This window comes from Megalops cyprinoides, chromosome 13 (assembly GCF_013368585.1).
Source record: "Megalops cyprinoides isolate fMegCyp1 chromosome 13, fMegCyp1.pri, whole genome shotgun sequence".
In the NCBI taxonomy this organism is placed as follows: domain Eukaryota; kingdom Metazoa; phylum Chordata; class Actinopteri; order Elopiformes; family Megalopidae; genus Megalops; species Megalops cyprinoides.
The window spans coordinates 18,283,773-18,310,320 of NC_050595.1; the positions used below are offsets into that span (position 1 = coordinate 18,283,773).

General features: G+C 42.7%; 2 protein-coding genes across 2 annotated transcripts; one reads left to right on the plus strand and one right to left on the minus strand.

The window, feature by feature from the left end:
• Window positions 1-1,565: 1,565 nt before the first annotated feature.
• Window positions 1,566-6,005, plus strand: LOC118787673 (immunoglobulin superfamily containing leucine-rich repeat protein 2-like). The gene is made up of 2 exons (XM_036543238.1): window positions 1,566-1,867; window positions 2,896-6,005. Exon 2 carries the CDS (start codon window positions 2,905-2,907, stop codon window positions 5,032-5,034), a length of 2,130 nt encoding a protein of 709 aa, XP_036399131.1. The 5' UTR covers window positions 1,566-1,867; window positions 2,896-2,904; the 3' UTR covers window positions 5,035-6,005.
• Window positions 6,006-8,106: 2,101 nt separating this feature from the next.
• On the minus strand, window positions 8,107-26,305 carry LOC118788432 (receptor for retinol uptake stra6-like). Its single transcript, XM_036544428.1, has 17 exons — window positions 26,220-26,305; window positions 24,508-24,574; window positions 23,123-23,208; window positions 22,610-22,749; window positions 21,196-21,362; window positions 19,787-19,912; window positions 18,029-18,099; window positions 16,540-16,619; window positions 16,370-16,431; window positions 15,873-16,035; window positions 15,048-15,123; window positions 13,264-13,397; window positions 12,094-12,211; window positions 11,763-11,864; window positions 11,175-11,338; window positions 10,873-11,010; window positions 8,107-8,357 (listed from the first exon to the last, which is right to left on the minus strand). The coding sequence occupies exons 1-17, from the start codon at window positions 26,303-26,305 to the stop codon at window positions 8,137-8,139; spliced, it is 2,001 nt and encodes a 666-aa protein (XP_036400321.1). The 3' UTR covers window positions 8,107-8,136.
• Window positions 26,306-26,548: the final 243 nt, after the last annotated feature.

The window sequence follows — 26,548 nt, forward strand, 5'->3', positions numbered from 1 at the left end:
GTATGTTATGCCCTTCAGCTACAATAAAGTGAAATTGTCTGGCCCCTAAAATTTTGCCCAATATAATTGACATTGTTGATCCAGTGTTTTGGAGTGTATATGGGGAATGTTTATCAAATAATGGTGTCAGGTATTTATTTTATTTTATTTTATTTTATTTTTATGTAGCATTGTCCATTCTTAGAAGTATAGCGTGAATGTGAAGGTACTTGTCTTCTATTTTGGGAACCTATTAAGATTGTAACCTGTGTAAGTCTGGATTAAAATATCTGCTAAATGACTGCGATGCAAAAATGGCTGGAAAAGGGTATTTGCGATTGTAAAAGAAAGTAGCCATGTTTAGGAAGCGTGGAAAATATGACAAGCCATACTGGACAGCACGTTTAAATGAATAATGATTTAAATGAAAATACATAACTATGTACAGCTATGCTGACAGGTACATAATATTAAATTTATGCATAAGGTAAGGGCTTTTTTCGTTGGTAGTTAAAAGGATGTAGGCTCTAACGTCTAACAGAAGAACACCTTTGCATGAAATCAGTTTACGTTTTTCTTTTTTTTTTCTTTTTCTTTCTTTTTTTTATAAGCGGTATCTGTGTTGTCTTCGGTATCCTGGGTCACTGGCGACAGTTAACTTTGTTAAGGTGAAACGCTTTGTGTGGCAATATTTTTGGTTCTAGTTATAATTCGGTCTTGTGTCGTATAGGCTGAGCATGACAAAGAATTAGTGTTAAAATATTGGTATAGCGGTAATTTGTTACGTGAATGTGTGACGTGACAAATATTTTTTATTCACCAGTAAGGGGTTGAACAAATTATAAAACAGGAAAATAACCTAAATCTCCCAAGCGTATCCATGTATTGGAATTTGGGGACATACTGATACTACAAAATTTAGTTGCAGCAGCTACAGCAATCAGACTGATCCATTTTTCAGTAATGCATGATCAGTTTAGTTAAATGGCTAGCCTATTCATCAAGCCCTTTCATTAATCTAATAATGCTGTCGTTTTATAGGAACATGGGGAAGCGAATGGCTTGCTGTGTGGAAGCGTATGGAGAAATGTACCAATATAACACTTCTGCTAATAGTACTACATAGTCAATATTCTGATATAAAGTAAGTTGTAGGTTTTGTAATATCTCATTGGTTGAATACGTTATACCGTTATAATGATGGCTGACTGAAAATAATTCTTTAGAATGATCAACTGACAAATCAGCATCGTATACCCGTCTGATCTTTGGCATTATGTATTTAAATCAGGATTTTCACTGTAATATATTTAATGTAGATAGGCAAATTCACAGCCACGTAATCATCGTAGTATTATAACAATTAATATAAACTTCAATCTCAGCTCCTTTACGTTTGCGAAATGTGACTTTAAGACAGTCCGGCTAGAATCCTTTGGAAAAAAATCTCCCAAATAATGTGGATCTGAAGAAAAATAGGGTCAGAGATGATGCTTAGAGATACCCATTACTAAATGTAACATTACTCGAATCTAGAGCATAAATAGGCAAAGCCCTATAGCTTTAACTCGGGCGTGGTGGGAGAGGCTGCGCGTTCACAAACCCTCCCTTTTTCCTTGCGGCAGGAGCGCGCAGCGAATCCTGGCCAAACTCGATCGCGAGGCGAAAGCATCCGTCGAGCAGCTCAGCATCTTGCTGGGAGAAACATGTTTCTTCCGCCACCTATCATCACCGTAGTGCGCGCCTGCCAAAAACATGTGAACGGATTCACTATATGCGAGAAATAGCCTATACTTCAAGCAACCATTAATTATTATTACCACATATATTCCATAACTCTCCGTCGATCCAAAGGTGACTGGAAGGATTGGGAAAAACTATCTGACAGGTAAGACCTATCTAGAAGAAGACAAGGAGAAGTGAGACGTTGTTGTGTTGATCGTTGATCATGCAAACGTATTGGGATACTACCTGAATGGCATGTGCATTCCCTGTTGCATGCAATCTATGCTTAATGTTAATGTAAAATCTTACCATGACAGAATTATCAGATTAACAAATAGTGTAAGAGTTCAGAATTGCATTTCATTTGTCTGAATTTATATACATCAAAGAGCAATGTTAAAGCGCTTTCCTCTCGCGTCTTACAACTGAGTGAATTAGAAAAAAAATCTGCTACATTTAGTGGTTACGTGGGAGAGGTGATAGTTAAGCGTTATTAAGTAAGAATCCGGGGAGCCAGGAGATTTTTATTACAAACAAAACACGACGCCTACCTTTCAGCACCACGGACAGAGAACTCGGTCCAGCGTTCGATAACTATTCACTGTAATAAATCACATGCTGAAGTATGCAATATTAAATTATAGTAGTATTAGAGTTCATACAGGAATGTTTGGAGTGGGGTTTTTGACAGATTAAATTGCGTGTATTTAACCATATATAACCTATTAGTTTTACAAAACCAGCGCAGGACACTCACTCAACAATAATTAGAAATGTTTTGGCTATTTTTGTGTTTAAAGCTAGCAATTTTATGAAGATGTGTTTTTATGTCAGTTCAATAGTTCGAGTCTCTAACAGCGACGCTTTCTCGAGTCTCCCTGATAAAATATGTCCTGCCACCAGCATGATTTCAGTTGTTTTTATTCCAGACATTTGATTTTATACTAAGATAGCGGAAGCACATATGTTGCCAAATGTTGATGCGTGCTATACTCTGCAGCACATCTCTTTTGATATAAGGTGGTAGTTGACGAAATGTGAAATACATTAACAGTCATATAGATCTACTGCTTTGTCAAATGATTACTCTAGTGGTTTTTTTTCCCAATGGGCATACCTGTTACCGTTGCTGTAGAATACATGCTGCTGGTGTGATATTCATTTACCATTTGACAAATGTATTTCTTACAGGTTCTGAAAATGGCAGTGACATACCTTTACTTGCTTGTACTGTGGACAGCTATCTTTGGTGGCGCACAATGCTGCCCCCAACCCTGCAACTGCCAGGATAAATATGCCCACCATGTTGCTGACTGCGCCTATAAAGCACTTACTGAGGTGCCCGTTGGACTGCCACCCAACGTGACAACCCTTAGCCTCTCCGCCAACAAAATCACAGCGCTGAGGGCCAAGAACTTTGTGGATGTGACGCAGGTGACGTCCCTGTGGCTGGCCCACAACGAGATTGCGAGCGTGGAGCGGGGCACGCTGGCCCCTCTGCTCCAGCTCAGGAACCTGGACCTCAGCAATAACAAGATTGTCAGCTTCCCCTGGGGGGACTTCTCCAACCTCACCGCCCTGCAGATGCTGAAGATGAGCAACAACGAGATGGTCAGCCTGCCCAAGGACGCCTTCTCCAACCTCAAGGACCTGCGGTCGCTGCGCATCAACAACAACAAGTTCACCACTATCGTGCAGGGGACGTTCGACGCTCTCAGCTCCATGTCCCACCTTCAGATATACAACAACCCGTTCACCTGTTCCTGCAGGCTCGAGTGGCTGAGAGACTGGATGGCTGAGGCTACGATCTCCATCCCGGAGCAAAACTCCATCACCTGCGAGGCCCCTGAGCAGCTGAAAGGCGCACTGGTTGTGAAAATGCCCAAGTTAGAGTGCTTGGCCCCGACGGTCACCATAACCTATCAGCCCAACATCGAGAACACCGAGCTCTATGAAGGCTTCATGCTGATCCTGAACTGTGAGTCCAAGGGGAGCCCCAGGCCAGACCTCAAGTGGCAAATACTTGCAGGAAACCAGTTCATTGAGTTCAATTTGCCTGCCAATGTCAGTGAGAAAAACAGCCTGGATAGTAAGAAGTTTGGTAATCGTTTCCTGGTGTTTTACAACGGCACCCTCATCATTCCTCGCATGAGCAAAAAAGAGGATGGGAACTACAGCTGCTCGGCCATCAACGAACTGGGCAAGGCTCAGAGCTCGGTCAAAGTTGCGGTTGCGGGTGCCCAGAAACACGCCACTAACTCCATGCTTGACCCAACATCAGATAAGGGCCGTTCTTATGACCGCCAGCCTGGGGCTAAGACCTCTCTGAACAGTGTAATCACCTGGTCCAAGCCTGAAGAGAAGGGCAAGAGCGCTCCAACTGGGTCAACATACATCACCGTGGATACTGAGAAAGGCGGGCAGGACCCACAGTTTGCCAGCAAATGTGGCATTAAGGACGGCACCCACTACATCTCTAACCATGCCTTCAACCTGAGCTCAGGGGAGCTGAAGCAGTACACATTCGACTTTGGTGTCATTGCCTTGGAAGTGTCTGAGACCGAGGCCAAGGTACAACTCAACCCTCTCCAGCTGCCCAGTGCCAAGTCCACCCTACACCTCAGTCCCCCTCAAGAGCTGGAAACTGTGAATAAAGAGCCCTTTTACCTGTACCAAACATCTGCCAAAAAAGTACCCCTTGACATGTTGTATTTATGTGTGAATACTGGCAATGGACATTCAGTGGTTCAGTGGTCACGGATCGAGGAGGGCATTAATGCTTATCGTTTTAAAGGCCTTCAGCCTGGAACCAATTACACACTCTGTCTCACCTATGGGGGTGAAGATTGTCAGGTCCAAGTTGTCTTCACCACCAGGAAGAAGATCCCTTCCTTGCTGATCATATTGGTGGTGAGCATATTTTTGCTGGCGCTGGCGACAGTACCGCTGTTGGGCGCGACCTGCTGCCATTTACTGTACAAATACCAAGGCAAGACGTACAAGTTGATCATGAAGGCGCAGAATCCCGATCAGATGGAAAAACACATGGCCGCCGATTTCGATCCCAGAGCGTCGTTCGTCGAGTCCGAGAAGAACTACACCGCCAGCGAGCTGGGCGAAGGAGAAGCGGGAGGTGAGAAAGAGGAAGAGGAGGACGAAGGAGAAGCGGAGGGTAGCGTGGTTACTGAGTCAATTCCCGAGTCGCAGTCCAAAACTAATCAGGAGGAATTCGAAGTGGGCTCCGAATACAGCGACCGATTACCGCTTGGCGCCGAGGCGGTAAACATCTCCGAAGAAATTAATGGCAACTACAAACAGCCAGGCCGTTGAAGCACCTGTTACCCAGTGTCAGTGTGTAAGATAGTTTTTTTCGACAAGGTTTTAAACCAGGTAACCTTACCATTCATTGTTTCGCGTGATGTTAGAGGCATGCTAAAAGCGGCTCAGTCATTTAACATCCGCAGAATGCCAGTCAGACAATAATATAATGCACCACATACGTATAGTATTTTACTGTGATAAATAATTAAAACGCCTGTTATTATGGTTTATGCCATCGACGGAGAGTAACATTTTTATCAGCGGCCACGCTGATATGCATTTTAAAAAGCTCGGACAACATGTTATGGGCACACTTTTACAGAAACATTTTTGTAAAACTAAAAGCACTTTTTTCCAGTCTCAGTGCATAGTTATTACTGATACTTCACTGATAGTGAAATGAAGATCTAGTCAGATCTGATATGTTAAATGTAACCGAAAAGACACTTTTATGCACGGCTTGGACCACCATTCGTCCTCGCCGTGTTTTTATGCGTGCGTCTCAGCAGGTCGAAGTCAAAGTGTGTCGACTTCCTCTCTGGCTGAAATCTAAAGGGAATCTCATTATTACTGTAGCCTGCCACGAATAATAGCGGACCATCCAGGTAACTGCCAATACACGGTGTTAAATGTACTGTGGAGCTCTAAAATGTGTGAGTTTAAACTGTTTAAGACTACGGGTGCTCAATATCCTCTCACTTTTCTGAAACATTCTATCCTTTCTCTATGTAAATATTGTCCGTGGCATGTCACACATACGTATTTTCACGTGTGCTTTAATACCGCATAGGACGTTAGATATACTTACTGTAATTATGTGATGTAAACCAGATAAAATGGTTTTTTGTAAACAACGCTTCTGAACGTCTGACGGCTTTGAGTGTACTGTGAATCGATTCATAGTGGGTTTTAAATGCCTAAATGTCCAACAATGTTTTAAAGACCCACCACCCTTTTACCTCTTTTGATATGATTTTATGTACGTGGTTAATAAAAAGATTGAACATGAACTTTGCTGATCTATTGTACCTTTTGTTGAGAAATTCAGAAATGTTTAAGAATTTTTTATTCATCGTGCTCTGCTTCTATTGCGAATGAGTTTTATTTTCACATGATGACATGTGAAAGACGACCAGTCAAATGACATTTCCATGCACATCTTAGAAACGAATTAAAAGGACGCATTATTTGAGGGCGTTGGTGGCTAGTTTGAGTGGTGATGAGCTGCTTTATCACACACACACACACACACACACACACACACATATATATATATATATTCCACATATAAAGACGGTAAAGGCCTATAAAAATAAAAAATTCTCCCTTAAATCAGTTTAAAGGTTTTAGATCCATCTAAAACCTTTCAATATAAAGCAACACTTGTCGGCAACGCGCCAACCACAGAATCATCTATGTCATCTACGACAGAGTTCCTGCTGTAAATAGCCAGACCAAAAATTACTTAATCGAATTTCACGGAGGAAGATTAAGAACGACGTCTTCTTCGCGAACGTGCCATTGCTTTGTTGTACATTAAATATGTTCTATAAGACTGATGGAATGTTTTTATTTTTAAATCAACGGGAACCCTAGTGAAATTATTACCGACCGTTTAAATCATATTGTGTAATATTCCAATCCAGACCTTGCATCTTTTGATTTGGAACTAGTTGTGGGAAATTAAAAAATGTGTAAAAGAATATAAACGATTCTTTTTTCCATCTTAACGCGTTCTAGAGATACGTCCTGGAAATATACAGACCAGAAATTTAACTTGTTTTTTATGATATTCCCGGAAAAGCCACACTTCTATGATCGCAATTCTGTTGGGAAATGTTTCCGCTAAAGGACGTAAAAAAGACCTCTGAACACGGAAGCATGGGCATTTGATATGAATCGTTGCTTTTTTTTTCTTTTACTTCCGAATCCACCATTACAAATAAATATTTCACGACAATGTTCCCCCGATCTGCAAGACACGACTTTCGTCGTTCACGACTTTCAAACAGGTGACACGTTGTTAGGCTTTTTAAAATACTTTACAGAAGAAAACAAAACATGAATAACACATATACGCTTTTATCTATTGGTGGTGGCTCCATGATTTACAGTTGACAGTGTAAAAACAATACGCAAGCCGTAGGAGTAGGAGCTGAAGGTGTCACAGCACGCACTTGATGTATGATGAGGTGGTATGATTCGTGATCTTGCGCAGTCTCGTTAACTTCGAAGCTCAGTCTAATCTAGATAATCCTCCTATATTTTCAATTTGATATTTGCTGTTTTTTTGAACATGCATCTGTAGTTTTGTAGTAACCACTTCCTTTGTTTTCACACAAATGGCTTGGCACACCAATGAAATCACACTGATTTCAGTTTTAAATGTTTTTAATTCTAATCACAAGTACATTCGTTTGTTCAAGGCACTTTTAGACGTCACAAAAATGCAACAATCAGTGGAATGATAGATGTCACAGCACCACCTACGACCCTGAGCCAAGACTGACAATTACAGGAAAATAAAGCTGGCAAAGAATTGCCAGAAACCATTACCAACATTCTTAATAATGACAAAATTAAAAATTACCTATACACTGCATTTAAAAAAAATACTCTTGTCATTAATGTCAATGTTAAGTTACACTCAGGTGGGTGAAACTAAAGATATTGGAAATAAACATGAACTAAGTTAACACACAACACCCTATACATTCATACACAGACACAATTCATAACCTTGGAAATGGTTCAGTGTGACATGCATCATGAATTACCTCCTCAGATAGTAATTCTGAGTGAGTACTTAAAGGAAGTGCATGAGCAGCATGAAGGCACTGGTGCGGAACACAAACCCAGACCACACAGGAGCCCCTCCGCTGCATACAGGAACTGAGCTAGGGACCGTCAGAATAGGAAAGTGCACTTCTTTCAATGTGGGAGGCTAGACCTCCAACCCACGCAGATAATCCTTTCAAAACGGTCTGGTTGAACCGTGAGCCCATGGGAGGCTCATCATATTTCTGCGCATAAGCCGACTGCACGCCGGTGCATTTTTGTTCTGGGGGGGGGGGGGGGGGGGATCAGTTGGTGGGAGTGGGTCTGGACCTCTTAGCTGGACCCCTTTTGGACGGTGCCCTTTGCGCCGCCCTCGGCGGTGGTGTGGTTGGGCGCTCCGTTCCGGATGCCCTCTGGGCTCGGCCTCTGGAAGTGCTTCCTGGTGCCCACCAGGGAGGGGTTGTTGACCAGGGTGTAGAGGAGCTGCCAGCGCACCTGGGCCCGTCTGGCGCTGGACACCCTGTACTTCTTCTCAGGACCCACCAGCTTGATTCCTGCAAGGACAGAATTGGGAGCTCTTTACAGGGAAGACGCTGCCGCAGGGCTCAGAGAGACACAAAGACAGCAGGTACACGTCCTCCGGTCCAGATAATAACCTTCTCTCAGGCAGCAGCCGTGCCTGAAGCGACGCCCACATTTAGCACATCACCTGTATGGTAGCTGACTTGTGCCAAAATGAGAAAAGCAAAGGCGAAAGTGGATTTTTTTTTGTGATTGGCGTTGCTTTGGATCATTGGTGTCTCCATTATATTTGTACTGGTAATTGTAAATGGACATTGCTTTGTAGCTTACTCTTTTCAATGATTTTGTCTTCAGTTTGATGAAACGGCAAAAAGCACATTTTTAATATTGATTTTTAATTTTAGCACAAATCACCTGTGTTGTGAAGCAATGCAAATGATCAAATCTTCCTTCACTACTTCTTTCTCAACCAGCACCCAACAGCATTCAGTAATACACCGTGCCCTCAGAAGGTGGGGATTAACTTTAGGATTATTTAATTTCAATATGAACATGAACTCTGTTTTGGTCAGAGAAGCTCAACTTCAGGAAGGCTGCATCTCAGTCGAACTGCCTCTGTAGATAAGCAACAGCATGATTAACCCATTGCAGTCTATTGCCTGGATTAGGTTGAACAGAATAAATCCCCATAGGGAGTTCCATATGTCATTCTTATCGAAATATTTTTACAAACCAACAACTGGCTCTTCAAGCATTTTTAATAGGCTCCTTTTCAGTTTTCTTTTGGTGAAGGGCAGCATGATCTATCATGAGACAACATTGCTCATGTGCAATATATTCATGGAAATTAATGTCATTGTAATTGTTGAGCATTGCTGGAATATATTAAGTTTGCCATTAGCATGTTGCATCCAGCCCTTAGGTCCATAGGAATATAAACTATAAATTAGCAGTGTTCCAACATCATAATCTGCCAGTACATAATGAATCTCTGTAAGGCATAATATCTAAGGATATAGTACTGTCTTGAGACATACAGCAGTTACACAAATTAAAATTATTTACATCAAAATTAATTGTTTAAATCCTGATATATATATATATATATATATCATTACATTGTTCAATTTTTGAGGAGACTGATCTGAACCTTGCCAATTCCTAAAAAGGAAATTAGATTTTAACCAGTGGCAAATGAGGACAATCCTCCATCAGGGTCCATTATACAGACATTAAATGGATACATTAAAAAGACACATCAATACATCGCATGCTTAGGAAATGTAATAAAAAACAAGTATTCACTCTCCAGGGCAACTAAGATTATTCACATACTTAAATATTGTCCATTAACAACATGAAACAATAGTTTTAATGAAGAAATTTAGGTCAAGCCCCCCACTCAGGGGAACAGCATTGGTGCTCTACCTGGGATCTGAACCCATAATCTTTACAGTCCAGTTCACTTCCACTTCTCCACGGTGCTGCCTGTGTATGATATCCCGGACGAGCGCTCCATTTACTGAGGTCCCACTGGTGCTGTGCTTGTTGCTAAGCTGCCCGACCCTGTCACCTCTAATCAGCCTCAAGGGCTTCTGGGACAGCATGGTGCTGGCTGGTGTCTGGATGACTGCACTCTCCCTATCTGAACAGCTTGGCTTTTAACAGAGGAGAGCCAATCCCACCCAACACAGGCCAAGCAGATGCACCCTCAATACTGTATGAAGGTAATGTTCAACACGCCTTGGGCAGCTTGGCCTTTCGATTGCGTCACTGTTATCATTTACATGCTTAGCAGATGGCCGTGCCCAGAGTGACTGGCACAGCTTCCGCCCAGTCCAACCGTCACCCATTTACACAGCTGACTCTCTTGCTGTCTCCCGAGCTCAACCACAGCGCTAATGCTGCAGAGTCAAAAGCCCAGAGGTTGTGTCATTTGAATCTTGCTTGTTTTTATTGATTTTTTCATGTCCAATTTTGACAGGTGAAAAAAACACTCAAAACATCAAATATTAATGTTTTGTATTTACATTTGGGCTAATGCACCAGTTCGTACAGTTGGGCGTAGAAGCTGAATAGAGGTGTGGTCTCTGCAGTATCATTCTGTACCGTGATTATGTGTGTGGGAAATGTTCCCCTTGTTTTCTTCACGTGTAGGACACAGTAATTAAAGAGACATGCCTGAGGATCTAACAGTGGGCAGTCACATAATCAAGTTGCTGATTGTTTTGCTACAGGATTGGTAGAAGTGAAATCCCAACACGATGTAACCAACTGAAATCTGAAATCTGAAATCAGCACCAAACCTACACTAAAAAAAATCAAGCCCATGCATTGCTGCACACTGGATCAGACTGACAAAGAAAAGTCCAAACAGGGGGCACGGTATATACATTATAACAAAGAAGTAGATGCAGTTTGTGAGTGAGTGAGTCAGTATGTGGATTTGTGTGTGTACGTATGCGTGTGACTGTGTGTGTGCATACGGTGTATAACCTGGTTACAGAGACGTGGGCATGTTGTAATAGTGGGGATGGGGGTACTGACCTTCCTCTGCATCACGCATTTTCTGTGCAGCTCTGCCCTCCTGGGCCGCAGACTTCACCAGCATTCCGCAAAACGCCTTCATCACAGGGTGGGACTGGCTGACCTCAGTCTTCAGGTAATGGACATAGCAACGGTATCCTGCAGACAGACAGACCCAGAGGGGTTGGGGGTTATGTGTTTTAGAGGGGGAAAGGGATACTTCACAAAAAGAAGAGCTGTGCATGTTTTTGTATGGTTCATGAAAAGACAACTGACCAAACGATCCTGCTGGTGGGGGGTTGTGGGAGGGTGGCAAGACTGACCTGGGTCAAAGGTCTCCACCCCACGGTTCAGCAGGCTGATGTCCATGCGGCCCAAGTGGGCAATGTTGAAGAGGGCTGTGACCACTATCCTCAACAGCCCTAACAACGCCCCCACCAGGATGTTGACAGGGAAGAGCAGGTAGCTCAGCAGGAACAGAGCACTCCTGTTCAGAGAGGAGGAACACCCATCATGTATCATTCATTCCTGTATGGCTGGGGTACCTTTTGTACAAGGCATCCAGGGGTCGGACTATGGCACAGGAAAACCAAGGGAAGGTGCTTGGTTGGATGTAAACCAACCTTTTGAGGGTCATTGACTTGGTGAGCACTTAGTGTGTCCAACTAAACAGTTTCCCTGGGGTTTATTCATTTTTGAGATAACTTCAGAATCAGTTTCAAACTCCACTGAAATGCACTAAAGAAGTGATGCAGGTTACACTGCAGATCATTTTAAGAGAGGGACCCAGTGCTCCTTTATGGTCATCGTGTTAAAGTCACACTTTCAGCAATGAATACATGACCAATACTGACATTATTACAATACAAGAACATGAATGTGGAAACAGAGCAGTGTGAAGTGAACATTACCTGTTGTTCAGGTCCCTCGTTCCTGCATCTTTTTTGACAAAAGCAAACTGGGCTGCCAGATGTTCAATGATCACAACCAAGATTAACGTCACCCAGTAGGGCCTGTGGGGGGGAAAAAATTAAACAAAAAAACATAAGGCCAGACTTCAGGTGATAGACACCACACCCACTAATCCAGATCAAAAAATACCAACTGAGCTACTTTTCCAATTTAGCTACTTAAACAGTTACACTCATAATGAAGAAAAAAAAAATTCAGCAGGGAGTGGGTGACGTGCGATGATGAGGTCACAGCCATCTGGGAGTGATGTAATCAGAAGGCGACACTTACCATGTTTTCCTGAGGATGTGGAAGAGTATGAGGTTCTGCCCATGCAGGATGGGGATGACAACGAGGAAGACGGCAAAGAAGACGCAGATAAAAAACACCATCGTCTGCAGGACTATCGCTACGGAGACAGTAGATTGGGTGGTTATTGGGTGGTTATGACCTGCTCACACGTGGAACTATGATGACAATGGTGAACGAAACTCAATCGCTCAAACTCAAATGACTGAAGGTAGTCACACCACAATTATGATGATGAAAATGACATCAAAATAAAGATGGCCGTCATTTTCAGAGTGATTCTATTGATCTAGGTCTCTACATCTCTAGTGATAAGATAATATTAAAATATAGCTGTGTAAAACTGAGATAATACTTTAATTGAACTAAGTCAACAAGGCAGAAGGCAAGAAGACCTCCTCACCCCTGGGAGAATACCCATTCAAATTCTTTTGGGAATCTAACATCATTTTCCCCACAGAAACATTGCCAGACATGAATACACGCCTTTCAGAAAGATGGGAGAAATCTCTTGGCTCTCTAACAAGCATCGGGCAGTGTGTGTACTTTAAGTCTTTGAAAAGTCAGTCATAAAAAATTAAAACAAATAATTGAAATGTTCCAGAGATGTATCTAAAAAGTCAATATCATCAAAGTTGATTTTATCAGAAAGGGAAATTGGATTCAATTGGAATTCAACACATGTATTCTGCTTGTGGCTGTCATGTTGAAATGTTAACGCTGAAATGAGGCATAAAGGAGAGGCTGGGCTGTTTGTATGGATTCTTCATGAATGAATATCAGCATCCTATAACAGCTGTGATCTTTCTTATTTCCTACAACAAACAATTCTCTGTTCTTTTACCGTCCATCATATTTGTCTTTTTGATGTGTATTTATTCCATTTTTCCTGGGTTTTGTGGGTGGCAGGCACTGCTCACTGCTGTTGTACCCTTGGGCAAGGTACTTAACCCAGAATTGTCTCAGTAAATATCCAGCTGTATAAATGGGTAACATGTAAAGTTGTAACCTGTGTAAGTTGCTCTTGATAAAAGCGTCTGCTAAATGACATTAATATAATGTAATGCAAAATGATGTACACAATTGTAGAGCGTTTTGCTATGAGTGCTCTGCATGACCCATAAACCATAACACGGCATGTGATGAAGTTACCAAGACAGACGAGGACAGCCTGGTAGCTGGTGAAGCCTATCCAGCACACCAGGGCAGGGCGTGACGGAAAGAGGCCCCTCTGACGGCTGGGGGCATTGTTCAGTTGCCCCCTGTACAGCCCTTTAAGGTTTGACCTGAGGACATCAACATAGACACAGACGGAACACAACACATAATGTTAAGTATACCTCTACAGTGCATGCATACATTCACACACAATCAAATGTGCACTTCCTAAATGTAAACACACACATTGTACACCTCTAATGCATACACACACTCACTGAGACATACACACGTGTACCATGCATTTTAAAATACAGTTGTGACAAGACATTCCTGTGAAATTAATGCAAACTGTGACCTCATTAAGAATTAATCTGCCACCACCACTATTATAATCACCTGATTTCCCTTCTGATAGACAGTGACTGCCTCTGCCCCACAGTAAAGGTTATTCACACAATTAGACTATAATAAGAATTTCATTTTTCTAATCTAATATTAGCTGTGAGCTACCATGTCCCCAGTGTGCCTACAGGAGGGTGGGAATCCCATTATATGCTATGTGTGTCCACTTACATCTTCTATGTATGTGTGCATGATTGAGCAAGAGATTGAGAGTGTCTTTCTGAAGGGGTGTGTGTGTGTGTGTGTGTGTGTGTGTGTGTGTGTGTGTGGTACACAGCGGCCGGCTCGTTGCATTAACAGCTGTCTCAGCCCTGGCTGGAAGTACCAGAAACAGAACTGATAAAAGAATTAAATTCCCTGTCTGGCTTCCTCAGTTTTGCAGCAGAGAGGCTCTGGAGTCTGGGCAGGAATAAAGCACCGCGATGGCGCCCAGCATTCTATTTTGAGGCCTGGAAGCTGTGTCCATCTATACACCACGCCACTGGATACAGCATTAGCTTCCCAATACACAGACATGGGGAGACAGAGATCAGATGTGCCTATAATGCTACTTTGAATCCCAGTGTATAACCTTCATATGCCTTTTCAGTATAACACGAATTGCCTCCTCTGTTGAATAAAACTCAGCTCATCCAGCTAATTACTGTTATTTGGTTAAGATAATAATAATTTGATGAGGAACGAATTACTGCTCCCAAAGGAGAGCGTTTGAAGGAGTGGCAGGACAGTCTGGAAGGTTTTTTGTCTACACAATTTTAATTAGTATAATAAAAAATATTAATAATAATAAAAATATTAATAATAATAAAATATAGATAAAAAAATAAAAATATAAAAGCAACTTGAACTATGTAAACCATTTGAGAAGAGAACCTTACAGCATGCAATGCTATATATTTGCACAGTCAGGTTTTGTTATGTTACACAAACACCTGGGATCAATATTACAGATAGGTAGACTGCTGGCAAAGTAAACACTTATGAAAAAGTATATATATAGATATATATAGTATATAATATAAAACCACAAATTTAAAGCATTGGTTTGGATTAATGGATGCAACAATTTACTGCAGACACTACAAATTGTGTATTGTTACCAATTTCATATGTTATATGTGTGAATATATATGCACATTGTGAAATTATAACAGTTTTTAAAATGTACAGAATGTTCATGGTAATAATTGTCAGTTGTTACAAATGTAATGATGGACTTATTTAGACTTATTTATAAAGACATGTTTAAAATACATTCCTAGCATGTTGGAGACCATATTTAACCATACAATGACATATTTAACTTTTTCACACAGTATGGCATGTCTGTGCTGATTTGGGGTAGCGAGATTGGACAGAGGCAGTTGACTCACCTGTGAAGAACCATTGACCTCATTAGCATAAGCAGGCTGACCAGGCAGGACAATGTCAGCGCAGAGACATAACAAACTACAGAAAAAGAAAAAAAAAAGTCAGTCACATGAACCTAAGGTCAGCCTCAGAGCGGTCGAGGGGTCAAAAGGCTGAGGCGGTGGGGTTTGCAATAACAACTGCAAAGTCCTGTTTGAACATTCATTCCTTTCATACACAGCCTAGAACCCCAAGCCTGGCCTTTTCAGTAGCTTGTCTGCAGAGCTGTGCTAACACCTTGTCCCTCTCCTTCAGACACAGTCATGTTTGGTGCAGATTTACAAACGTGGAGCTAATTCTCTCAGACAGGAATGCCATAAAAACTAGAATGGAACTTTTTTTATACACAGTCTGTATTTTTTCATTGAAAGGCCTGTCATAAAATAACGTAAAATAAAAATGACAGCCTTCCTTCCCATGAAAATGTTGGATTCTTCTTGAACCCTGGTGTCCAAAGGGAACCCATGAGTTTTCTGGTCTTTGTTAAAAGCCTTACTTGTCCAGCATCAGGAGTGGTCCCATACATCCACTTCCATTGTCTCATTATTGCACTCAGTTCTGGTGATGCTACATGACTCATTAACGTTATGCCTTCATTTATAGGAACCTGGGCCATGACACTGTTTTAGCCACTCTGTGATTATAAGAGAACAGCTGCTTTCCTCTACTTCTCTCTCTCTTTATTAAGTTACAGCTTCAAGAGTTGTACAAAATCTATGGGACACCATATTTTTTGGGGGAAGCAAGAGTTTGGGCAGGGGGATATGGCTGGGGAATGTGACACCCACCCTCCACACACCACATGTAGTAGACCACAATTTTGACCACCTCTGCCCGATCTTCTGACAAATGGATGTTGAAGCCGGCCAGGAGGAAAGCAATATCTTCGTTGACCCCCGCACGAACTATGTGTAGAGTGGGCACCACTGCAGTTACCAGAAGCAGTGCCACCTGTGGGGAATTAAACATATTGAGTACTAATGCAAAACTATATATATATAGCCGTTTTGTTGTCCATCTGCCATCTTTGACCATCTATAATGAAAAGAAAGCACAGTAGAAAACAATCTCTATCTCGCTCTCACTCTCACTATCTATCACTCTCTATCTTTTTTAGCAATACTTTTTTAGTAGAAATACTGGAAACGGTCATTTATGAAATTCTGAAAATCTGAAAGCAGATTAAAATGAGCCGATTCTTCCCGGTGCCATCAAGTTGTCATCAGAAGTGATGTCCTCAATTTAAATTTGATTTAGGGGAATTCAGCACCTGGTAACATGGTACCTGATAAATGGCGATGAAGGTTATGACTGCAGAGACCGAAAGCAGCAAGGGGAACCTGAAATCTGAGGGAGAGAGAAATCCAAAATCAGTAGTAACATATTAGTGTCATGTATTCATCCTTAGTATCATCTGTGTATCATGCCTCAGTTGCAGAAACAGATTTCCCTTACCTTCCTCTTGAGTGTAGATGTAAGATTTCAGTGCTTCAGATAGCCTCTTTGATATTTTGGGCTTATCTTTGCTGGAGGAGCTATGAAAAGAAGTGGGGGTTATCTCATTAATGCAACAGACTAACAGCACTTTAAACTTTTGATGCCTAAAGATGTTGTTTCCACTGCACACCTGTCTCTTCTCACATGAGGTAAAAGGAACTGAATTCACCTCAGCACTAACCCTGTCCCTGTCCCTAAAACAGACTAGGTACCATGTGTCTGATGCAGACCACATCTGGCTTCTGGAAACTGAACAAAATTTTGAACAGATGAGTGTTCAGTTGGTATCCAAAGGTGGCCTCTGATTCTGTGGCTTAGGTGATTGCAGGCAGGTAAAGCCGCCGTTGGGATCAGGAGATGCTGATCAGTACTGGAATGCGTCCTTCTGATGGCACTGCACACTCTAGGAAAAAAGGCCTGGGGGAGGTGCTCAGCTGGGCTGCACAGCCAAGATAAACAGCAGATCCCCACAGAAAATGCACTCTTTCACCAGCAGAGAAAAGGAAAGGAGGTGAGGCGCTTCAAAGTAGATAAATCCCCCTTTCCCGATTCAGGCCATGAGCCTAATTTCTGAAAGGCCTAATCAGCCCATGCTGGGATGAGCTGTGGACTGCTCCAGGTCAGAGCCCGCCAGAACAAAAGCCCCCAGAGAGGCTTCGGAAAACCTGAGGACAGCGAGACGAACCTCCTCAGGACCTCGGTAGTGGAGGCCTCTGCGCTTTGTTTGACCGCTCATTCAGCGGTGCCAGCGGAGGATTTGAGTGGGTCTGACTCACAATGTGGTTGTGGGTCACCGGGCCGCTCCACCCAGCCTGGCAGGGAAATGTCCTCATGCCAGCTGTGCCACTGCCCCTTTAAACCCTTCAGTCACTGAAATGTCACCTGTGATGAATAATCTCCTCCCCCCACCATGAAAAACCAGGCCAACCAGGTGGTAGAACAATATTACAAAAACCACAAATTGACATTATGCAATAAGACTTTAAGAAGGAGTGCATTGTGCAATAGTTGGTGGGAGTTTACTTTGAGGCAGATCTTATGAAACATTCAGAAAACCTTTACCAGCTTTAGATATATAATGCCTACAACCCTTGTCATAAGCATGCATAAACCAGATAAGCATCTTATAAAAACAGACATACGGTTAAAGTGCATGTGATAAGAAGCATTGGGGGCACTTGCAACATCATATATCATTATGCCCCATGAAAGGCAGTTGTTATATGATATATGAATGTCTATGATGTCAGTTATGATGCATTGTATTGACAGTACTTGCATTTATTACTATGCATTTATTTATTATTATAAATGCCACATCAGACCTATTTTTTATTGATTGTTAGCCAATAGTCTTACCAGCTCAAGCAAAGCAGTCTTGATTTGAGTTTAAAATTCTGCTGGTTTACTGTCCTCATTTTGATCTTTATTAAAGTACAATCCCCACCTGGTCTTGGAGGGTGGCTTCCTCTTCAGAATTTTCTTCACATAGTCCTTATAGTAGCTGCTGTTGAGGTCCTACAATAACAGCCAGATGGCAATGAAATGCAGATACCCACATGAAATTGCTGCACTTCAACAGTATTTACACTGTAGAAACATAAATACAAAGATACATAGGTACATTCAGTATAAATACAGAATATGGTAGAGTACAAACAGAAATTCTGAACTAATGTTTTCTCAGCTTAGTGATAAATGTCATTTATCCATTTCGATTTTTCGGTTTTCATTGTTCTGCTCTTGACAGCAACAGAGTGGTTAATTTCGCAGGAAGAGAAGTGCACCACTGTGACGTCATTCACGCTCCAGACCATCATATGGACCTTATTGAGAGAGCGTTTGAGGCTTTCGTACACTTTCGACGGTTACTGCGTCATAATGAGACTGTTCGAAGGGATTACGGTAAACGTGGCATTGTCTTTCTCTCTCTCTGGGAAATAACACAGCCCACACGTAATCTGAACATTGTGTAAACCAATTATATCCAAGCTGATTATGGATTATTAGTACTCTGGAATGTTGCGTTGGTGTTTACATATTCATTTTACAGTGACTGTGTTCACGTTTGGGGCTCTCAAAATGATGTCTCACATGTGATGGTAGTACACAGTAGCTAGTGGCTGCGGGCAAGACATTAAGTTTGCACAAGACCTCAAACCTTTAAACTGATTGTCTGGTAGAATCATTTTGAACCTGATTTTGATTGTTTTCTTCATTAACCAGCTTGCCAATTTAAGAAAGGATCAGCCATCGGCAGCTGATTCGTAATTTTACCTAACTGTGTGTTATAATAAAGCATAAGAGGTCCTTTGTGTGTTTTTCATTGTGTCATTTCAATTTTAACAGGGAAATTGGGTTACGTTCAGTTATTTCATTCTAAAGAACTGATCTGAGATCAGGTTTAACTGATGAACGGTTTATTAAATGATCTGACGTAGAGTGCACTGGGGTAGTGCCGAAACAAATGGAATCAAAAGAAAAAGCAATCAGCAGCAGAGTGGTGATCCTTCTGATCATTTTTGATAACTGTGGGAAATTATTTTTTTTTAAAAAAGTTCCAGAATACTTTTTTTCTGTCAAATAAAGATGTAGGTTTTCTGCCTCTCCTTTAGTTGTGTAATCCCTTTTGCGCCAGAGGGAAAAATGTGGTGTTTCCACTCATGTTTCTTTCATGCAGAGGCCTTGTCTACCAGTTCCCAGGTAAATACACAGAATTATTATTATCTGTTTAGATAAAGGCCATCAACCCACAAGAGAAAGCTTTGACAAACTCACACCTATTACAATATTTTAAAATTTACAGTAGAACACTGATTGCGCAACTGAGAGAAATTCACATTCCCTTCACCTCATGACGTTTCTGCCTCGTGAAACGTGCATTTATCCACAGCATGTGTGTAGTCTTCCTCACGTGTGTTTAAAGACTTTACTGAAACAGTGCTATTTTTGGCCCAAAACTAAGCTTCTGATCAGTTAAAACCTTTAATCACGATTTGCCCCATGGACTAGAATAACCTCTTTTGTTTCTGACCTGCATATTTTAAAAACAGTGATTTACCCCCTTTTTTCACTCAGCATCACCTACTTAGCATACAGTTGAAGAGTACACATTGTGAGCAGTCCCACACACACACACGCTCTCTCTCAGCAGAGAACACGCGTGACAGAAAGGCATCATCCTCCATCTGCTCCAGCTGCTCACCTGAGAGGCGCTGGTCTCTGTGTCGCCCTTCGAGCTCCTGAGCAGAAGCCGCGGGTACTGGAAGCTGAGGAAGGCCAGGCAGGCGATCTGAGGCAGACTCGCCAATAGGGAGTAGTACTTATACATCTGCAGGCAGAAGAGACAAATCAGTTCAGTTTTTGTCCACTGTGACAGCGCTCAGATGCTCTTGTGCAACCGTTCCTTTGCTTAACGTGATCAACGTCCGCCAAAGCCACTGCAGCGGAGACACAGCGACACGCCTGCCACTGTCACTTTGGTGGCCATGTTACTGAATTCACATTGTGCCAGTGATTAAAATTGTAACGCCCTCCTTTAAGCCGCTGAGGCAAACAAAGAAGAGCTTTCAACAACCAGCCCGTCCCCTTGTCCTTTCAGCTTTTGTTCCTAGAAAAGTTTGCTCAGGGAGACAAACTGGCCGTGCCAGGTTCCCCCGGTTTACTTTAAGGAGATGAAGGCTTAACAATGTGAAGCTTGGCCGTCTTATCCGCTGCAGCTAAGGAACACTAACGTGATTAACTTGGAGGTGTGTGTGTGTGTGTGGGGGGGGGGTGGGGGTGGGGGGACTTCTTGATTGAGACAGGCCCTACAGCAGAACAAATTTGTTTTGAAGCTCCACTATTCAATTCACAGGCTTCCTAATGACACAGCTGGTGTGAGAGGGGTGCACGGAAGGGGGAGAGAGCCAGCGGTCTCCCGGTGTGAGGGCCCCGGTCTGCATCCCACTTAAGGATGGATTGTATGGTGTGGCCAATGCTGTCAATCTGGGGAAGTCAGGTGACGTCATTGTGCGGTCCTAATTAGTATCACACAGCAGTTGTCACCCGTGCCTCACACAGGACGCCAGAACTGTTGGAAAAAAGATGGATTTGTTGGCCAGCTGTGTCACTTGCATGCCTGCTTTGTTGATGATGATTGTGTGTCTTTCATGGCTTGTATGGCTGCTTTCTCTTCTCTAGTAGCATTAGTGCCTGTTCACACCCAGTCTCAGCAAATACCCTTCAGGCATTGCTCTGAAAGTCTTAAAAACCATATAAAGCTGTCTTTGTGTAGCTGTGTTGTGCTACAGGACATAGACAGCACAAAATGATGCACTGCTCCATTCCCTGAAATGGTGTCATCCTGTGATTATGGATGTTATAGCAATACAGACTGAGGCAAAGGCATCCCAATTGTCATTGCACAGTGCACTTGCTGGAATGCATATACTGAAACGACAGATTTGGAAAATATGAACTGAGCTGAGTTTTTGATAGTGGCGACAGGACCGAAGAGTTTTGGTCATACTCTTTTGCTGCTGATTGGATGTTCCTCAGTGTGGTCCTAATGAACGCATGCAGTGGTCAGACCACTAAACAGCTTTAGCGTCCTGGCTTCACTGTCCATTTTACCTGGGGAGTCTTAGGGCAGTCCACCTTCTGCCAGATGAGGACTCCGAGGTGTGACCAGGAGAGCAGGCTGCCCAGCACGTAGCCCACCTGGCTGCGCAGTGTGCCACAGGCCAGCAGGGGGTAGTATAGAGCGGGGTAGTAAAACAGGGACAGGATCTTCCAGTAATCTGTGGGAATCAGATCATATCATTTTGGAAACATAATCAAAACACAGTCTGAATGTTAAATATCCATAAATAAATATGTATGAACATTAAAACTGAGGTACAGGAAAGCCTTTGTAGAACCATGATCAAGTCACATCTTTGGACAGTAATAACATATGTCAGGGTGTTTTGGAACCAAGCTCAAAGTGGATTCCACACACTGCATACTCACTGCATTCCTGGAAAACACATTTGAATGTGGTTGCATGATACCTAGGATGCAGATCTGTCAGACTGAGAGATATTCTGTTTTTACCTTTTACATTTACATTTATTTATTTAGCAGACGCTTTTATCCAAAGCGACTTACAAAAGTGCATACAGCAAGTATAGCAACATGTTTTATTGACCTAACCCTAACCCTAAAACCCTAACAAATGCCATTGGCCATCAAGACTGAAAGCTGTCTCTCACAGCCATCATGTAGAGATTTAATATGCTTTTAAATAACCTGTTATCATAATCCTGGAAATCATCAGAATACATTAATCACATCACTATGGCCCCCACATCTATGCTGTTCATTATATGCTTTCTAGTAGTTCATATAACCCAATTTTCACTGAGCCAACACAATGGCCATCGTGGATGCAGACAACAACAATAACAACCAAGTAAGCGGCAAGGTCCTTTCAGCACCCAGCACACTAACAGCCAAGCACACAGACATTCCTCAAGAGGCAACCAGCACACGGCTTACAATGAGGCCTCTGAACACCAGGTATGTAAGTGGCTTAGATGGGTTATGTTGCTACCCGCTCCTTAATTACCTTGCAGATCACTACGTGTGTAGCTTAATTATAGAAAAGCACCACAGACTGAGGCAGCTCCGAAATGAAAAGAACTGCAGACGAAATAATCCAATTACACGACATAACGAGCCACAGGGCAGACTGCCACGGGGGGGAGGAAGCGAAAGCTCTCAGGTCCACCTGACAGCTTTGAACTGACTCAGGATGTCTGGAATGGAGCCCACTTCTGCAGGGAAACCATGGCGATGCTTCCAATGGCTCTGCTGACAGAGTGACTCAGAGCAACCTCCCCCCTCACCTCAGGAGAAAACATTTCTGTCCCATTCCTTTGTTTCCCAGACATCTGTGACTTAGCATATGAGTGGGCGCTTCCTGGTAAAGCACTAACCCCCCCCACAACCCCTCCAAAAAGTACCGTCAGAATGCAGTCTGGATAGAAGGGCAAGGCTGTCTCACCTTTGTTCTCTGGTGCAGCGTCCTTGAGGAAGGGCAGAGGATTTTGGGCCAGAAAAACCAAAGAGAGCTTGCAGAAGAGGACCCCAAACACAGCAGCTGCCAGACCCTTGTGCTGAGCGGGATCCAGGAAGTTAACTGGGCTGGGGGTTAGGACAACAAATATGATCTGAATCAGAATACTAGCAGCAGTGGATCAACACCCTATTCAATGATGGAATATGATCTCAGACATAAACAAAGACACAGTGATATGAATTCTGTGACAGCCCAAGCTGGGCCATGTTAGTCTTTTCAACTGAAAGCTTTTTCTGTTTCAGGTCTGGGTAGTGACTGAGTTGGTGTTGGTGTTGGGGTGGGGCCTGGGGGCCAGGGGCCTTGTGGGGACAAGGCACATGTCACAAATCCATCAAAACTGATTCCATGTGACGAGAATGTCTTCAGGTCAGGACAGGCGTTACTAGCATATAACAGGAACGTGAAAGAGGCACAGGCTGCGTGAGGATGAGGCCTTACCTGAGTAAATCCAGAACACCTTTCCGTGGGCTCCGGCCTGGATTCCCACGACGAGCCAGAACTATGATGACCAGCATCACACCGAGCTGCGAGACAGGAGAACCATGGCACATTCACAGAAGATTTGTATAAGTGCAAACAGCTACCATGAATGGGTTTAAAGGTCATGTGTGGATGATCTTTGGTCTTGCCTCAACACACCGTACCATAATCCCGCTTTGTTTTCATCCTGGATGAGGACCTCATATCTGGGAGTAAATGTTTCTGCATAACTACTGCAGATTGAATGCGGTATGTTGTATGTGTATGGAAACAGCTATAGGCGTCATCTAAATGATATTGTAAATGCAATGGTGAGACCATCTTGGGATCATGATAAACCTCTAATTTTAAGAGAGAAGACAAAAAAGGTGAAAAAACCAAGCACTGTACTGTCAGGTCATCCATTGCATAATATCTTATCATTATGGCTATATCTAACATAACGATACATTTAATCTTATTCCTAGATAAGTGTTGCAAACCCCTTCCTCCCAGCTTTGGGCCAGTGGAACTGTACGAGTCTACACATTTTATACAGGATTCTGGCAAAAGGCGAAGGTGAAATCCTTGCAATAAAAAACATGCCAAACTGATCTTTTAGGGCATTACAATACAACCTCTGTACCCACGACTGATATAGTATTACATACTAAGATTAGTATGTGTCAGAAAGCACAGATTAGTGTATACGTGTGTGTGTGGTTTATTACAGTTATCCACTGAGGGTTACTAGAATTTACTGGGGTTCTTTCAGCACTGTGGTTATTATGTTAAATCTGTATATAGGAAATGCCATTAAAGCCCACACCACTGTTGCAAAGCAGCAGCCTTTAAACCACTGAATACAGAATAACAAATCTGCATCATGCAAAACCGGGTTTCACTGTATTACCTTCACATGCAAGTCAACAGAAGAGCCTGAAAGGCAGGCTAAAAGCATGAACCCTACAATGGGTGGAGCTTCCATGTACTGTCACACTCCTATGAACCAATCAAAAAACATGGCTCTCCAAGGTATGATTGGTTCAACAGTGTAATCAAAAGCTCAGTCATTGGAATTGACTACTGACAGAAGTGAACATATTTTGACCAAGCCGTTTAAAATCTGATAATTTATTTCTTGAAAAATTGCATGATTACTTTTTCCATTCTTTCCCAACGTGATTGGCTATTGTGAAGCAATGTGTGAGTCGATCCATTTCCCTGTGGCTTTCTCAGTACTCCTCTCAAAAATAAAAATGTTGAATGTCAAAGACCTCTGTCCTCAGGTGAATACTATATTATGGAACACATAAATGAATGTGTGTTAGATGTTGGCGGCTCAGGTTGCGACATGCACTCACAGATATGGCGGAGATACATATGTGGAACAGGCCGTCATCAGCAGTTGGTTCACATGGCACCACAACCCTGAAATGGTCATGATGTGGAGAATTACAGGACGGTAGAGAGTTATTCTGATGAACAAATTACATTACTCAGAAACATAATACTAGATGCCCCAACCAGGATGAATGACATTGTTCATGATTTTACAATGTTATCCACTTGTACAACTGCTTATTTACTAAGGCAATTCAGGTGAAGCACCTTGCACCTTTGCATGTGAGAATCACCTGCAAACAAACCTGCACACAAACCTGCAACGCTATGGTAACCAAAACATCACACTGCCCCCCCCCCCCCCCCCCCCCCCCCCCCCCCACCCCCCTGTATGATTCACCCACAAGTACAACCCCATCACTGCTTATGCAAAACAGATTATGCATTACATAGTATTACATACAGACATTAACTGGGGCTGTGGAGGGAAAAAATAAACCTGCATCTGTGAAGGTGATGAAGTGCATGTTAACAGGATGCCAAAGCTGGTCTCTGAGGCAATGAAACCTGAACCAGACCCACTGGCAATGAATATGAATGCAGGCGCCACAATAAAACAAGGAGACGCCGATGGCAGGTTATGCTGGACAGGTGACACCATGGGTGCAATCCCAGAGAATGAGTGTCTGATGACATTAAAAAAAAAACTCCTTCCTCATCTGGGCTCTGTGCCATCGCGCAGATCACACTCACACCTCAGTCTTAATCTTCTTCAGGAGATATTCTTTTATCACATTGTGCTATATCGCTGTCATGTAGAGTCATGCCCGTGTAACTCATTAGAGGGGGAAAGTCCGGCCACGGACAACAGTATGTATCCTGCTACTGTTACTACAGAGCAGAGAAATGTTGTTCCCCTGGAGGTAACATACATTATCAAACACATGTAACTACAGTATGTAGAAGATGATAAACCCTGCTGAGGGTGAAGAGAATCAAGAGAACAGCAGGCTGAGCAAGCTTACAGAAACGCTGGTGAACTTTAGCACAGCACTAGGAAGCAGTGCGAGTGTAGAGGTTTCGTCTGGCTGGCTCTCCTGGACTCTGCACAGTTCCTCTCTGTTGGGCATGTTTCCGAATCACTCCACCACTTTCCTGAGCTCATTGCCTGGCTGAACTAGAATTTCATCTCACTCGGTTTATCAGCTGCTTAAACACAATGTACGCCAACTGGTCCTTCAGAACCAGGTCACAAATTCCGACCCACAAACACCAAATCTTACCTCATTAAAGCTTATTAAAGCTTGAAATTCTCAACAATCCAACTAAAAAATACCAGCGCAATCACAAAAAACAGTCTAATTTGACATCTTAAAAATTCTAATGTTCACAAACTAACAGGCAAAAAGTATGTGTAAACACATATCCATGTATATACAGACATGTCTATACTGTACATGCATATATACATATGCATATACAAGCATACATACATACACATACCTACTGCATGTTAAAGTAGGCAAATTAGGCAAAGTTTTTACTCAGTTTACAGTTTTCACTTGTTGAACTTCAATTCTGTAGATTACAGACATTTCCTGAATTTTCCAATTAGGGTGATATTATATCTGATTACATTATGAGTGTACAAGTGCACAGAGATTTGTATGAACAGCAGCAGTGGGAAGGATTTTCAGGGTTTGTCCTGCATGGGACCCCATGGCATACTTACTCCACAGGTGGTGGTGTGGGCACTCCTCCGTTGTCCCATTCAGGGTAATCATAGTAGTCCTCGATGACTGGCTCACTGGTATTCATGGTTCCTCCTTACGTTTGGGTAGATCCCAGACTCCTTGAGCAGAGGGCAGAAGGGGATGCTGAGAGGGACCTGTTGCAGGGTGCTCTTCCCTGGTTCTCCTGTGCTGAGGTGCTGCACTACTCCTGAGCTCTGGTGGGACAAAGCTTTGTGTCTCCTGCCTCTCTCCAGGTGTCCTGTTCCTGTGTCCCTGACTGCTCTCTCTCTTTCCAGGTATCTAGCCCCTGTGTCCCTGCCTGCTAGCT

What these genes read in the sequence shown, in the direction of transcription:
- LOC118787673 (XM_036543238.1), top strand. Translation starts at nt 2,905, where the DNA reads ATGGCAGTGACATACCTTTACTTGCTTGTACTGTGGACAGCTATCTTT.
- LOC118788432 (XM_036544428.1), bottom strand. Translation starts at nt 26,305, where the DNA reads ATGAATACCAGTGAGCCAGTCATCGAGGACTACTATGATTACCCTGAA. An exon ending in TATGTATCTCCGCCATATCT is followed by an intron (nt 23,209 to 24,507) that starts GTGAGTGCATGT and finishes CCTGTCTCGCAG; the next exon opens with CTCGGTGTGATGCTGGTCAT. An exon ending in CGCTGCACCAGAGAACAAAG is followed by an intron (nt 21,363 to 22,609) that starts GTGAGACAGCCT and finishes TGATTCCCACAG; the next exon opens with ATTACTGGAAGATCCTGTCC.